This window comes from Melanaphis sacchari, unplaced genomic scaffold, assembly GCF_002803265.2.
Source record: "Melanaphis sacchari strain LSU unplaced genomic scaffold, SCAv2.0 Contig45_pilon_pilon, whole genome shotgun sequence".
NCBI lineage: Eukaryota > Metazoa > Arthropoda > Insecta > Hemiptera > Aphididae > Melanaphis > Melanaphis sacchari.
The window spans coordinates 1,525,048-1,542,361 of NW_020271303.1; the positions used below are offsets into that span (position 1 = coordinate 1,525,048).

The 17,314-nt window shown below is 23.1% G+C and overlaps 1 protein-coding gene across 1 annotated transcript in view; it reads right to left on the reverse strand.

Moving 5' to 3' along the window:
* Window positions 1-17,184, reverse strand: part of LOC112598224 (leishmanolysin-like peptidase) — a 62,994-nt gene extending 45,810 nt beyond the window's left edge. Inside the window, exon 1 of the mRNA XM_025344624.1 lies at window positions 16,820-17,184. Coding sequence (XP_025200409.1) covers window positions 16,820-16,939 — 120 coding nt within the window. The 5' untranslated portion in view covers window positions 16,940-17,184. The remainder of the gene's footprint in view (window positions 1-16,819) is intronic.
* Between the last annotated feature and the right edge of the window lie 130 nt (window positions 17,185-17,314).

Here is a 17,314-nt window from a genome sequence, read left to right on the forward strand (position 1 = left end):
TATTGTATATGTGATTGAAACTAATTGATGGAGACTGGAAATACACTAGTTGAAACTTTATTTAGTTACATTGTTGACTTCCTATACGTAATGCTCCACCGAACCGTGTCTAATATACACATATTACGTGTATATTTTTATAATGATAATTTGTTTTTACCTATAAATTACTCTAAAATTAAGTCAGAAATTGTGACATGTCTGTCGTGATATTATTTATTAGTAATGAAATAATATATGTAAATTATATCATTATTTATTTGACATTACGTCAAGACTGAAAAAACAATACAATTTGATATTTAAACAAAATTAAATCGTTATCTATGATGAGTAATAAAATAGAACAGCTAGAGTGTAAAAAGTATATTAAATTTATTATTTTTTATAAAATCTGTGAATTAAGATTCTAAAAAATGGAACCAAACTATTCATTGGAAAATAGTCAAAGACTCACATACTGAAATGTGTACCCCAAATATTGAATTTTTTTAAGACAAGTTATGAGAGATAAAAAAAAAAATAAATACTTTTTTTAGATAATAAGCGAACCAGTATAAAAAAATCACGCTATAAATTAATTTTAGAACTGAATTTTCAAATAATTATTTATAAATATTATAAATGGAATGACATATTACTATAAATGACGCATATATTTTTATTTGATATTTGATATTTATTTATTTTTTGTTTTACATAGAAATGTTGGTTTATAGGAATAGATTTTACTAATAAAATCCTGATAAGAATTATGGAGATTTATAACAATTAAAAGTATGAAAATAATATATAACCATGTTTTTTTATCATTATTATTATTTCAATGAATAAAAAGTTCAATACTAATGAATTAATAAAATAAGAAATAAACAATTTTCTATCAACGTGATTTAGACTCAAAATTAATTTATTCGGTCGTGTACCTTCTGGAACTATGCCATACAATTACGCAATTTTTCAATTGTCCATTACAAACCGTTATACGGAGATTCATCACGTGCAGATTGAATGTTGTAAGATTCATTTATTGGACACGAATTTAATTGACTATTGTTATTCCTATAATATAATGTGTAGATAGTTATGGTTAGCAAAGAAGAAATCATTACTTCGGTGAGAAAATATTGAGAAACAATAGTAATTTTTAAATTTTAAAAATAGTTTTAAATTCATTTATCTATATTCAACCTTCGTTATAAAGAATGAAAAGTTTTTTTCCAAAAATATTAACCTAATTTAAATTAGACAAACATTGGCTACCATAGATAAGCCTAAATTGTTTTCAAAAAAGGTTTCGTAAATATTAAATACCCAATAATTTATAATTTATGTTAATCATTAATGGCTTACCATTTTAATAAAATCTTTATTTAAGTGGAAACGCACGTATTTGAAATATTTACAAAAATGAAAATATAATTATTAATAATATAAGTATACAAATATAATTAAAACTTCAATAACTATAAAATACATAATATTTCATTTTAAATTTTTTCAACATATCATGTTACACTATACTCGTAAGTTTGATAATTTTTTACATTTTAATATATGGTAGCTATTTGTTTATATTAAAGATTATAAGTAATATTAATTTTGGTGAGCAGAAACAATAAATAAAAAATTAGTAAATATAGAAAAAAAAATAATAAGATTTGATAGGCTTTATGCGTAATTATTTTTCGTCATAGGATTTCTCGAAATCTTCTGATAGGACTACGTCCTAAGTCAGCTAGAGTAGTAAAGACGTTTGATAACATATATTATTTATTTACGTATGTAGTACGTAAAACACATTAATTATTAAATAATTAAGGGGATTTTCCTCTAATAATAGTATAAATATAAAATATAAACTTACACATTTTATAATAAATTAAAAAATGTATCATTAACATTTTTATGAACTGTATGATATCCTTTGTTTGTATACGATTATACTGAATATTTTGTATAAATTATGTAAAATCAAACCAAAAAGAGTCATATATGTTATAAAAGTAAATGTTTACGTTTTCTGAATGCACGCCCTATACAATATATTCGTATTAACATACATCGTGTAAACAAACTCCTTATTTAATATAATACAATTTAAATGATCGATAACTTATAGTTTACACTCAATCACGGTTTAAATAAACTGAAGTAAAAGTTAATAAAATTAAAGCGCGTCCTTTTTTTTTTTTTTTTTAGGAATTATTATGTTAATGCAATTAATAAGACTAAGACGCGAACATATTTACCTATTATTTTTACTACTCAAAAGTTGCTTACTCATAACTAAATTTTTTTACATATAATTCGTATTTCGTATTCACACCTAAATCCAACTCCCCACAATAAGTCATATAATACGTTCACTATTTGAATATTATACAATGGTTTTGTCTACAACATATAAATTATTTCATAGACTAAGAAACACATACTTCATAACCATTGGGAATACTGATTTTTTTACACATAAATAATTGAATTTCATGCTCAACTGGCAGAACAATATTTCCGGTAAAATAGTGTAAGAAAAAACTATCTACAAAAATATATATATTTTATCCGTAAACTAGTATGATTTATTAAGATTAAAAATCACATTCATCGTAAAACTTATATAATTTGATAGAATAGGTAGGTTTAATAATAGATATGGTCAACAGTTCCAAATTACTATTATTTTAAACTTGACATTATTTGTTTGCTAAATTAAAAATGTAACAATACATTTTTTAGGAAATAATAATAATAATAAACACATAACGTTACAATATTATAGTATATTATATCATATTTATATCAGTAAATCAAGTATATAGTATACATAAATAACTACTAGGGAAACTACTGTCACTGTGGTAAAATATTCTATATTTATTTAATGTTCAAGATCTACGTAAAAAATTAAGAACTTATACATATTGATTATTAATGATGGCGATACAACTCAAATATATTTAATATTTCCAAGGTAAATATATTTTTGATCGTTCAAAGTACATATTTATACAGGACGATTTTTTTTTATCAGAGAACATTCATCATTTCATTACCAATTAATGTTTTTAAAAATATTTTTCTTTCATAATTTCCAGTCAGAATAAAACATTTTTTTTTTTTTTTTTTTTTTTTAATATATATTTTTAATATTTTTTATCGTTACAATTTTTGAGTTTTATACTTTTTTAAATGATAACACACATTTTTATTTTCATATTCTGAGCAGAGTGTAATTTTACATATGGAGTTTTTCCTATAAAATTTTGATTTACCACAACTCCCATCATCATAACATAAAATACTTATAACTCATAAACTACTTGTCCAAATTTCTGTTTTTATATATCAAAATACTCTGAAAATTCTGCTTTATAATATGAAATTAACAATGTATATTGCTTTTATTCAAAAAAAAATAAAACTTAAAAAACTAAAAATATAATATTTTTTTTAACGTAGTTTTATTAACTAGAAATTATATGAGAAAAATATTTTTTTAAACGTTGGTAGATAATTAAAGTGTTTTGAATAAGTTTATTACTTTGTTCAATTAAAAAAAAAAAAACTACCTTTATGTACCTTTGCACATCTAATATACCATCAATTTGTCAAAAAAGTTTCTATACGCAACAAAAAAAAATTACATAAATAAATTCTTGAATTTAATTATACAAAAATTATTTTTTTCAATCAAAAGTCATGTGTTTTGCAATTTATTGAATGTAAAAACATTTTAAGCAATACTGTTTTCATCTGTAAAATTACAACTAAAAAATCTGATAAAGGACATTCATTCCCAGATCGTAATAGAAATGTTAGCATATTAAATATAGATTAAGAAAAATTGACTGAAATTATACTATATGCAAACATCTTAAGTTAATAATACTGTCTATTAATAAAAAAAAATTCAAGTCCAACATATAACACGGTAAAAAATTTTCGATTTTAAACTATAATGAAATACTATAATAAAACTACAATTCGGTAGTCTTCAAAAAAATCAATTCCATATGAGTAAAAAGTATCTTTTAATATATAATTTTTTCACTACATTTATAAGAAAAGGATGGTAGCAACTAGCGTAATATTAATAGTTTCAATAAACATAATTTATGGTTGATACTATCTGGGATAAACCATATTTTAATACCAATAAAAAAATTATAAAGAGATTTTACCAATAAATTCAAATAAAACGAATGATATAAAAAAATTGGTATCTGTAGCTCTTTCTAAAATAATCAATTTATTTTAGAATAAAATTTTGAATTGGGTTTATATAGAATAATAAATGAAAATATGTAATTTTTCTATTGCAATAATATTAAAATTTAATAATATACTAGGCATTTATAATATAATAATGTGGACTTATAATTGTTAACAAAGGATAATTTTCTATGTGATAAAACAATTTTTTATTTGCTATAGTTTCGTTGGTTGAAAAAACGTAACAAATCAGAAAACTATGAAAGTCAATAATAAGTGCGCTTTAAATTATTTTTACACGCAAATTTTACATAATCAGTAAATGATGATTTGATAAGTATTTTTTGAATTTTGAATTTTCAAAAATATTTATACAGTTTTTATCAGCTATCCAAATGTTTTAAATAATTGACTCGTGATGTTTCTACAATAATCAATTCAATTATAATGTATATTATGTTCGAATTTAATGAAATTAAAAATCTATCTAATAATTTATAATAAATTAATAAACAATAATTATAACGTAAAAATCTGAATAAAACAAGTTTCATCAATATAGAGTTGTTCTCAGTTACTTCTGAATCAACATATTTTACCCGATATGTTTAATTTTTCCCATCAAATATACACTAATATAAAATAATATAAAATACAGATTAAATGTATACATTCTAATACATTTATTTCTTTAAACTTTTGATTAAAGGAAGTTATACAGTCTATACATGTAATACAATAATAGGATATAGAATAATAATTAATAGGTCGTATTGCGTATGATAAGAACCATACAGTGACGACACTTGGGCTTGAGTTTAATAAGGGGTATTAGTACTTAAGTGTTTTATTGAAAATAGGTCTTATAGCAATTGCCTTTTGAGACTTTGAGCGGATTTTGGAGAAAATAATTGATAGCAAGCTTTTAATGTGAAGATTGATATGATTTTAAAGACTTCTGAATTTGAAGTATTGTTATATATATTTTTTCATGGAGCCCCAAATATTGAGTATTAATACAAGAGTTTATAAGTGTAACTTATGGAAGAATAAATGTATTGAGTATTTTCACTATTTCTTGAGTATGAATCTGATTACATAAAGTAATCTAGTTTTGTTAAGTGGGAGTGTTTTGCACACGCTAAAGTTAATCATTTATCGAATATACTTGGCTAAATTAAATTATTGTATAGATTCATTTCTTATATTACTAATGAGAGTTGGCTATCAAGGAAAGCAAAAGAATACATACAATTTAGTTGAAAATAAAAGAATTAAAGTAATATAAAAACCGCACTTTAAGCTTTCCTTAAAAAAAATTGTGATCTAAAATTGTTACTCCCGGGTCGGTTACACATGCTTTTCTAAATTGCAGCAAAAATAATATAACTTTAAATTATTTAGGTTGTTAAATCATTTTACAAAAAAATTTCATTATTTTTATCGCTATAACTTTTTTTTTGCTCTAAGCTCTAAGGAAAACTACAAAATAATTTAAGCACAACATTTATAAAAACTGACTTAATGAAACTATTGGAACATAACTTCTACTATATACCAAACAATAAGAGATAAAATTAATTGAAATAAAAATTATTGCTCAGATACAAAGCTAACAAACAAAATATATAATTTATAACTCTAAATATAATCAATGATAACTGAATAGTTTTTTTTTTTTTTATGTGATTTTTAGTTTTTACTAGATATTATAAAACGTGTAATGATACAATTGACAACTATTATTGTTTATTATTCAAAGTTATAGTAACGAAAATTATAGATATCGATAGTGTCAATTGCTGTTATTCTACATGCATCCAATTTAAATAGAAATGTTGTAAAACAAAAAAAATTATGTAACAATATTACTTATTATTGTAGTATACACCATAGGAAACGTTTAATTTAATGAAGTAATCAAGAACGAGAACAATGTATATCCGGAAACAACAAATTTGGTATTCTATGGAAAAAAACAATATATAATACGTTATTTCTAAGCAACTATTCCGAAAGACTATTTTTTTCTGTAAGAACAATGGTTTACGAATCATGGTTGTAATTTAAGAAAGAAAGCACAATGAATAATAATTAACGATACATCAAAAAGATGAATGATCAGTGATATTTATTATTTAATTCATTTTCACTTTGAGGTATTATATGAATTTGTTATAATAATCAATATAAATCACAATCAGAAGCGGTCAAGCCTTGCGAAAAATTATGGTTTTTAGTAAAAAAATAATAAGAAAGTAGTCTAAATTAAATTCAATAGGTGGTACCCACTTTAAAAGAAATTTTAACTAAAAAGGTAATTAAATATTAATATAACATGTAAAAACCATGTATACTGAATAAATATTACCACCCATCAATGTGCTACATAAACATTGAACAGTGAATACAAACTATAAAAATAAACAATAACTCATGTAGTTGTGTATATATAATATAAATAGTTATATTAAAAAAAAAGCAAAACTTCAGAAACTAAATTTAATATTCATATTATATGAGTAGGTAGACATTTTAAAATCTATACAAATGTTATACAAAATAGCAATTTTAAAATAAATGATAACATTTCAAAACAATATCGGAACAAATAAAAACATAAAAAATATGTTAATAATATGAAATATTTTAAATTTTACTATGAAAGATTATGATTGACAGTTATAAAAAAATAAACTTAAGATTTATCAATTATGATGCATATTAACTACGGATATTTCCAAACATAAAATATTTGCGCATGACAATTTTATAATCGTTATTATTATCCCACATGTCTTAACTTATTATAAATGTGCAACCAGTTTTGTTTTGGCACTATTAATTCAATGTAAAGAAAAAAAAATGTAAATAACAACCATATAAATTGGATAACAACAGCCGACTCTAAGCATAGTAAAAACGCAACAAATAATAATGTAGACATAGCTATAGTGTAGACCATAGAGTAAGATAATAGAAGACCTAAATTTACGAAAATTTCGTCGTAAAAATAAAATGAAAATAATAATATCTAATTATAAAGTTTAAATTTAAATATTAAAATCTAATAAGTATCAAAACAATAACAGATAATATAAATGTATGTATTATTTAAATAGTTTTATTTAACCGTAATAATAATAATACCTACATTATTTTTTATTTAGAACAGGAGAAAGGAAACGAGAGGTATTAATATTCAGTGTTTTACTTTTCTTTAGTAGATATATTTATTTTTGAAATAACTTTCAAGGACAATCCTATTCTATAAAAATTCACAAAATTTTAAAATTTAGAAATCTCACAGTTAAAAAAAAATTGAAAACCGTAATTTAGACAAGTCAAAATTATAAATATCTATTAACTTTGTTATGATATTATACTTGAATTATGCATTTAAACTAAAATAACAGTTCTGATTATAAATGCAAACATTTAAGTTTTATAATGATATTAGTACTTTATAAATGTAATAAATAATAAGCTTTAAACATAATTTTAAAATAATAACTACAATTATATTAATAAAGTAATATCACAAAGGTATAACATCAAATATTGCAATACAAGATATATTCTAAAAGTAAAGAATACAAATTAATCATTTCATTATACTGATCTAAAATATATGTAAATACGATCTCAAAAAACTTCAAGCATATTTTTAAAACAAATTTAATCGATAAATATAATTTCATCGATCTTAAATGTAACAATAATTTAATTTTTAATAGACTTTTACAAATAAATTAGATTTTAATTTAGTTTAAAATATATTAACATAAAAAACATTAGCTAATCAAAGTTATTAATTATCTATAGTTTAATTTAGAATCAATTAAAACGGAGCCTTGTTTAAAGCTAATTTATCGTACTGTCCTATTATTATTACCACCTATCCATATATCTTATATAGTCATATCATATTGAACACTTGATTTAGTAAATGTGAATCTAAATGTTGCATAACGGTTCTCCGAGTCTGATACAAAAAGAAGCAGACAAAACTGGTTTCCTGCTATTTTTTCTTTCATTGTAAAACACTTCTAACAGTATAACTCAGTAATAACATTCTTAACAACAATAAAAAAAAAAACAGGTTTTTGTTTGTTATTTACATTTTTTAAGTAGGTATAACTAAATAAAAAGTTCAATAATTTAATCTGTATTTGAGACGCTAATTAGACTTATAGTTGGTTAAAAATAAGATATATTAAAATAAAATCTATAATTTTTAAATACTCATACAATAATAGATGCAAATATAACTGTATTATATTACACCATTAATATTTTTTTAGTAGGTACCTTCGTGGTTTGTGATAATATCCCAGTTAAAAGCAATAAAACAACAAAAAATAATATAATTTTATCATACCCAAAAATAATCTATACTCAATTTCTATAATTGCACATTATAATAAATTAACATAAAACAAAAAAAGCGTTTTTACAGACAAGGCATAATAATAAATAATAGGAAAATTTATATATAATATTATTATGTATTGTTTTAATATAATTATTTTAAACATAGACTATTACTGTATTATAAAATAAATTAAATACTTATTAATGTATCACGTACACTAAATACATACATTTTAGATGCCTGCAAATTATACAAAATTGCTTAAGAAATTCAATGACGTAATTATAATATGAAACACTAACCAAAATTTAAATTTTATTATTGAGGTTAATGCCACATTACTATTTTATTCGTAATAAATATTTTGTGAAATTTTGCCAAGTGAAAACAAATACGTTTTAAGAATAATCATCACGATAGAATTGTAACACCATTTAAACGGTTGCCAAAAATAAATGATGAGTTGAAATCGATTGTATGCTCCTCATCATACATATGATTTTCTGGCATATTCTTTTTAATGTAAAATAGCAATATTATCTAGTGATGCGACTTTCACCGGTAAATTGTATTATTTATCTGCCTAAAATTATTATAATGTAGGAAAAAATAGAATATATATAATATTAAATCGTATTGACGTTTCATTATTACTTATATTTGTTCAATTTAATGAAAACTCATCTGTTATTTTAAATAATATTTTACGGGAAATTACGAATTAAAAAGACTAAATATATACATAAATAATAACAAACTATTTATAATTTAATAACGTACAAATTAACAAACAAACAAAAGTGTATGAAATGGTTATAGAATTTAAATAGATTAATAACATTATGATTCACAATGGTAAATCAAATAAATAAATCCATACATTTTATTTGTTGTGAATCATAAAAATCAAACCTCAAAAATATGTACATCATTAACACAATTATTAAATTATACAGCAGACGCCGCTTATAAGAATTACGGATATAAGGTTTAATCTCTTAATAAACTCAAAATCGTCTGGAACGGTCCGGATGCATCCTAATATATTATAAAAAATTCGGTAATAAGACTCACCAATTCGTTATTAAGACTCAAATTCCGTGAAAAAAAATGATAAAAAATAAACATTTTTGGTTGAAATTTAAAAAAAAATTTGTTTTCAAAAATTATATACTTTTGTTAATTATTACTGGTTTAAATTCATGCTTTATAATGTGGTATATATACAACAAATTTTATCTCATTTCACATTTATCGCAATAATCGTAATTGCAGTGTGAGTAATGCTAAATATGAATAGGAACAATAACGTTATACAACAACTTTATTCCTACAAGTCATTATTTACTTACTTAAACCTCAAATCATTAGAAACAAGACAAATAAGGTTAAAGGATCTCTGCTTCGTTTTAAATTAATTAATGGAAAAATGTATTACCCTAATCTACTGACCAATTTAAATTTTTTTAATTCCTAGTCATAATACGAATAATCTAACACTTTTTGAGAACCATTTCACTCCACTAGCTATAGTCTAAATGCTAATGTAATGCATGTTAATTGTATACACCCCAAAAAGTGACAAGAATAATGTTTGGCAGTATGATTTTAATAGTGGAATACAGAAGGAGAAGAAGAAGAATGAATATTTGAAAATAATATTTAATTATTAAGTTACTTTCGAAGATTACTAATATATTATGAATATATTGTTCCTATTTTATAAATTATGTCAAATGAACATCATTAGTTATTTGAAAAAATTAATAGTTACGTAATTATTTAAAAGCGCACAACTTAAAAAGCATTTAAAATTTAGTTAATCTAAGTACATTAACACATGGGTACTCTGCAAAATAATTAGTCTACTACTTCACTTAACTATACTTAATGCTTATAAATTCGATTTAATAACTAGGTACTGGTTTAAAATTCGATTATCGCAGAACAAAATTCTCAAAAAAATATTTTGCTTGTAAATTTAAAAAATAAAAATAAAATACATAAAATGCTAGCAATAAAAAAAATATAATTTTTGTAAACAACTAGTTTTTTAATGCTTTTAATGTAGAATAAAATGAGAAAAAATTATATAATTGTCGAAATAATGATTGCTTACTTTTAAAAGATTTTCTATTTATTATAATATATTATATTCTTAGAAAAATTAAACGCTTAAATAAATTAAATTATAATTACTTAAAAATGCAAACATGTAATGTTTATAGTTAAATTAAGAAATAGACAAAACAAAATCAATGATAAATGAAATTAATACTATTAAATGATTACGATATTTAAAAAAAAATTTATACATTGTACAGGTAATACTAATTCTTTACATAATATTTGGGTGATATACACCTAATAAATATTACTTATGTATAATACAATCATAACTATAAAATAAATAATTGTATGAATATTTTATGTCAAAAATGTCTTCTTACATAATATGTACATATATTTATAGAAATAATTTCATATCTTATATCTTCCTGAGTGAGAAGGCCTAAAGAGTTCCGGGGTCTCGTCAGCACATATAGTATACTATGTATTCCAATCCGTTATTTTACTATAAGTCAGCTTTTACTTTCATATTCTACACCACGTTGCACCAATAAGTTATTTAATAGAGTAGGTATACTTGTTGTGACGGTTTCAGTTTTACTTTATGTATTTAATACAGGTATGGACATTATACTACACAGGAGGTTCGTTGTGTTCCTTTTTATACACCTTGAGGCTATCACGATTTACCGCGGAAATACTACGTGTGAGTAACGCCCATTCAGTCTCCAATATACAATTTTATTACTATGCGGTTTTTAAGAAAAACGTATAACTTATACTTTTAAGTAAAATATTTAAGTTAAATTAAATGAATTTCATTTTATTAACATGACACAAAGCTGTAAGAACTTATTTCATAAACCAACAACAGTTAAATAACGACAACTAAAAAACTTGCGACCCATAATTTACTTAAACCGATTTTATAAAATATGAAAAACATGCAATGACATAAAATAAAAATTTGATCATTTTACAAGTATTTTTTGTAATACTGTAATAATATGTATTGGATCAAAAATGTGTTAACAACAATAATTACGTATCAAATTAGTCATACGTTTATAACTTATACAACTAATTATAATGATAAATTGTTATTATAATCAAGAACCATTCTATCAGTAAAAATTTATAAAATCCTATATACTATTACATTCTTTGTGCACTTTTTTTTTAAATTATGGTCATCTATAATTTAGAAATCATCAACCACCAGATTTTAAAATATTGTCAACAGTCTATAAGGAGTAGGTAATCAATTATTTCAGAAAATACTAACGTATTTTTATAAAATTTCTTTTATATAATCCCAAGTTGTTAAATACAGTATTTTTGGGGAAAAAATGAGTTATTTACATTTTAAAATCATATTTAATTTTATATTCCTATGTAGATTATCATTTAGAATATTTTAATCTATAAATCAAATTTCGGAAATAAAACTGTTCATTAATAATAAGTTACTACTAATAACTATTAAATATTTAAAATACTGAAAAGCGGAATAGTGGACCTATTAACTAGACAGTTAGCAAGTAACCTTGTGCTATGGCACCGCTCATATAAACTACTACCCCAAAATTCGATTTTTATGAATCGAAATACTCCAACAAATACACGATTTATGAACAAGAAATTAAAAATGCATGTTAAAAAATAATAAAACAAAAAAAATAAAATACCGATAACAATAAAAATATTAACGACTTAAAATTATGTAAAAATATTAATCATTTTTGAAATAATAAATGTCTTACTAATGGATTACCCTAGAACTACCAATAAATGAATGAACTATTTGATGTGTTCAATTAAGTTCAATAATTTAATTGTTTACTAAAATATTTTTTGGTTATTAACAACAATAGTTTGTTTAATCGAATATCTAATACCAACATACACTAAAAAATAATGCCAAAAGTAAGATAACAGGTTTACAGAGTTGATGACCCAATCTCCTAATAACCTTTAAGAACTATATTTGTAACTTATAAGTTATAAAATTGTTTTTTTAAATGGCAAACATAAAATTCTGAATAATTTATTTTTTTACAGTATATATTATTTGAATCATTATTCGAATAAACATACCCATAATTTTAATTTGTTAGCAAAATTAGTGATAAATTAAAAAATAAGGAATTATCAAGACTTAATGTTTAGAAAACCTAAAAATAGTTTTGAATACTTCAGCATTTTCGTAGTATATTAAAATCTAGATTTTTACAAAAAAAATATCCTGAATTAAAAATGCATTTTATTATTATGTAGGTATTTAAATAAATTATAAAAGCTATGTAAATTTTTTAGTTAACTATTATATTGGGTGAATTAAAATTTTAATTTAAAAATACACATAGATAAATTACAGGTAAAACTAATAGTAGATACCTACTCTAAGATTTATGAAACCATAAAATAGAATAAATCAAAGATTTTAACGGAATAAATGTATATCTATTATTTGGGAGTTACCCGTTTCCGCCAAAATAATATAACTCGTTTACGCCATAGCTCTTTTCCGCAAAAAATAAAAAAGATTCCTGTTTCCGCCAAAAAAACTTTGGAAACCAATGGTTTTAATTTTTAAGCAATATAATGTTGTGGTAAGTATAAAATATAGTATTGTAACATGTAGATAATAGCAATGACTGTAAATAATTGCAAAGATCATAGGTACAAAAATACATACGATGAAAATCATCAATAATTTTTGATAATCGTCAATCATCGATAAACGGAACACGGAAGGAAGCATAAACTGTACCATGGTTTATTTATAATTCGCATACAATAATTATCTGAAAAATATTAAATTCTTATATTTTGATTCAGTATCTGTTCTGTTTATCAAACAGTTGATAATGTTCATAAAACAGGATTTGTTGTAAACAAAAGATGTAAAAAAATGTTGATTTTTGATGATTTTAAATACGTTTTTGGCTACATGTCAAAAACAAATATATAACTCGGTAGGGTTGTTTCATGAAAAATTGTACAGCCAATATTTTGGAAAAACAAAATGTAATACTTGAAACAAAAGATACAATTGTGCATGGTTCCCAAATAATAATTGGCGGAAACGGGAATTATACCTTTTTCATTTTGGCAAAATAAAGTTATGCGTAAATCAGGGAATCGGTTAGGATAAGACATAATTTGTGTAAGCATCGTATAAGTAAAGTTAAAATTGTATAGATGATATTTATAAACATATATGGACTTTAGTACAAATTCATTTTAGTGGATTAACAAATAATTTCAATATCTCGAATAACTTATTGTAAATTATCTAATCTAACCTAATATTTTATCATTTACAGAGGTAGTATGTGGATATACTCATTTACCATTTGATGTATTAGTATTTAATTTGTAAAAATAGTACTAATTAGACAAAATACGCGTGATACCTAAACATTTTTTAAAATAAAATTGGGGAGTTAGCTTGCACAGCAAACACGATATGAAATTAAAAAATTTGTATCCTGTATTATAATACAATGTATTCATTTAATATTGCTTTTTGAAGGATTGACTCTAATTAGCATTGCGCATTACATTTGAAAAATTACAATATTCATTGCCTTAAATTTATAAATAAATGTTTTCGTACCTAGGTAAAAACAATTGAAGTACTCAGTATGACCTATCACTTCTCCAACAAAAATTAAAGTTGCGAATTCTGCAAAAAGAATTCATAAAAATAGCTTAAAGTCTCTTGGTCCGTACGAAACAAATAATTACACAATGACACAAGCCCTACTTATAAACGTTGATAATTATAGACAAATACAAAAACTTCATCAATATAACCTAAATAAAACTAAAGGAACTCTACATTATAAAATTGTCGATAACATGTCTAAACCTATACACTAAAACCACTTTTAAGCTTCTAACCACTTCTATGTTTATTTAAGTTTCTTACTACCTATCTGCTATAAATTTAGAATTCTGTAAAAACATTAAATATGTTGAAACAATGCAGAACTTTTAAATAAAAAAATAAATATTTAAATAATTTATAAAACTATACGAGATACGTATAAAATATAATCAATACAATAACATCAAAATGTAGATACGCAAAAATTTATATTTTATATATTTTTATTCGTCAACGGATCGTAAATAATTTTATATCGCAGCATATAAGTCATTGAATTATTAAATTAACATCTGCACCATTAATTAGAAATATGCACCTTACACATAAAAAATACATACATTTATTAAAATTAAATAAGTGGTAAAAAGAAAATGGCCTAATTAAATTCTTGGAACCCTTATTAAAGAACTCAAATGGAATCATTGCTGGTAGCTGTAACATAAAATGTATTACTTCCGCAACAATTACTGACTTAAGATTCAATTACTTGAAAAATAAATATATAATACCTATTGATTATAAAATGTAAATTATAATTTAAGTAATTTACATTTTATTGATTGTAAATAATTCAAATTATTTACACTTTAGGTAAACATTAATAAAAATTAAAAACCATACCTTTACTATACCTTATAGTGTTTATAATAATAGGTATAATTTTTTAAAATTATTCCTTAAGAATAGACTCATCTTATGTTTCTTTATATTCTCAAAAAAGAATCTGACGATTATCGTATGATTTTTAACCATATTTGATATTCGATAAAATATTATTGAACAGAAATTTGACCTGAATTTTTTTTATTTAGTAATACTAAATAATTACATCATTAGTAACTAGTTAACCTTGTGTGAAATTTCTTAAGAACGCCATGGGTGACCACAAAAATGACAATAACAAAAAACTGCATTCTAATTAAAAAAAATGTCTTGCATTTTAATTAAAATACTTTTAATACAAGTAAATATATTTAATACAAATGTCAATACAAGGAAAGTTAATTACTTAATAAACACATTAAAGTCTTATCCAGACTTTTAAATACTTCCTAGTTTACGGAAGTAAATAAATACTTAACTACTGAATACTTACAAATAAATAATTTTTTTTTTTTTGTTACTTTTTGAATACTTAAATAATTTTATTAATTATTGAATACTTACAAATAAATATTTTTTTTTACTTTTTGAATAATAAGCTAATAAATATATTAGATTATTAATTATAATTGGACAGTAAATTTAAGGAAAAGAACAAAAAAAATAGCTTGTTTTTACCTCAAAATAAATTACATAACGAGTGTTATAATTTTAAACTAATTTTAATTTTTATCTAATAGTATACGAGTTGATTAAAAATAAAAAAATTAGAATAACATTTTTATTATCTCTTTTGTTTTAGACGTATTTTTGTTATTATTTTATATTACAAAAAATAAACATTAAAATTTAAAATATCTAAACATACCACCTCTAATACATTAAACTGAAAATACAAGAAATAATAGTATGTAATAGATTAAACTACGTAAGTACGTTTTTGTATTTAATTAAATTGTAAAATATTTAATACTCAATTTAACTATTAATATAATAATTAAATAATACCTAGATTGTACCTATTTTAAATGTATTATAATGAATTTCAATTTTAAAGCATAGCAATTTATTCATAATGCTTTTAAGAAAAATTTTAGGCTTTAATAATAGGAAAACATTTTACGATTAAATAATAAGTCACCACTGCTAGTTATCAGAAACAGGCTACAGCTAAAACGTACTTGGAAATTATATGTTTGAAAAACAATGTTGTATGAAGTATCTACAGTGGTATTAAATAAGAAATACGGTTTTATTTTTTTGAATCAAATAGAATTATTTCTCTGCCAAAAATTAAATATTAATCCCTTATTAATAAATAATAACCATAATGATAATAAATTATCTTTTAGTCGAGAATATTAAGATTCAAAGTAATGATTATATTATTCTTACTAGGTATTTTACTTTTATTAATTGGAATTCGCTTACCTAAATCGATTCATAAAATTCTAGTAACTAGTTAGAACATTATTAAAACTTATACACCAAACGTAGTGTCTAAAGGTATTCTAAACTCTAAAGTTACTTAAAGAATTTTGCAACCGATATGACTTCAAGAAGTGTATAATATTTAAATTAGTAACCTTAATGATTATCCATGTATAAGAAAACAGTATACTAAATGATTATGAGCTGTAATACTTATTGGTACTTACCTCGTCTGGTTTGGGGTACAAATGATTGCAGTGTCTTTGTACGAACATACCGGTGGCCAGTTGGACGGCCAACACCAATACTGCCGCGTAAACAGTTTTCCATTTTACTTTGACTGGCATATCAGCCACTGGTATGAAAAATAAAAGCCTAAACAGCACTTGTAGAGATCATTTGACGTGTACGATTAACGTCGTTGTCAAACGAATTTATAATTTCTTCGTTAATAGCACGTCGTAGGAGGAGAAAGAGTCGATTTTATGAACGACAGATCAGACGCGAACGACAACTGATAAGACACTGAATGCAACGCATACACAACACGGTGAGCGATACTGCAACGAGACTGGTCTCGAATACGGATGGTATAAATTTCTTACCTGCCGGCTGCCGAACACGCACGGTGTCAAGTGGTAGGGCATGAAGTGCGTGACGGAATCATATCCCCACTCCTTCATAAAATTAGATCCGGGCAACGGTGACTCATCACGTCTTAT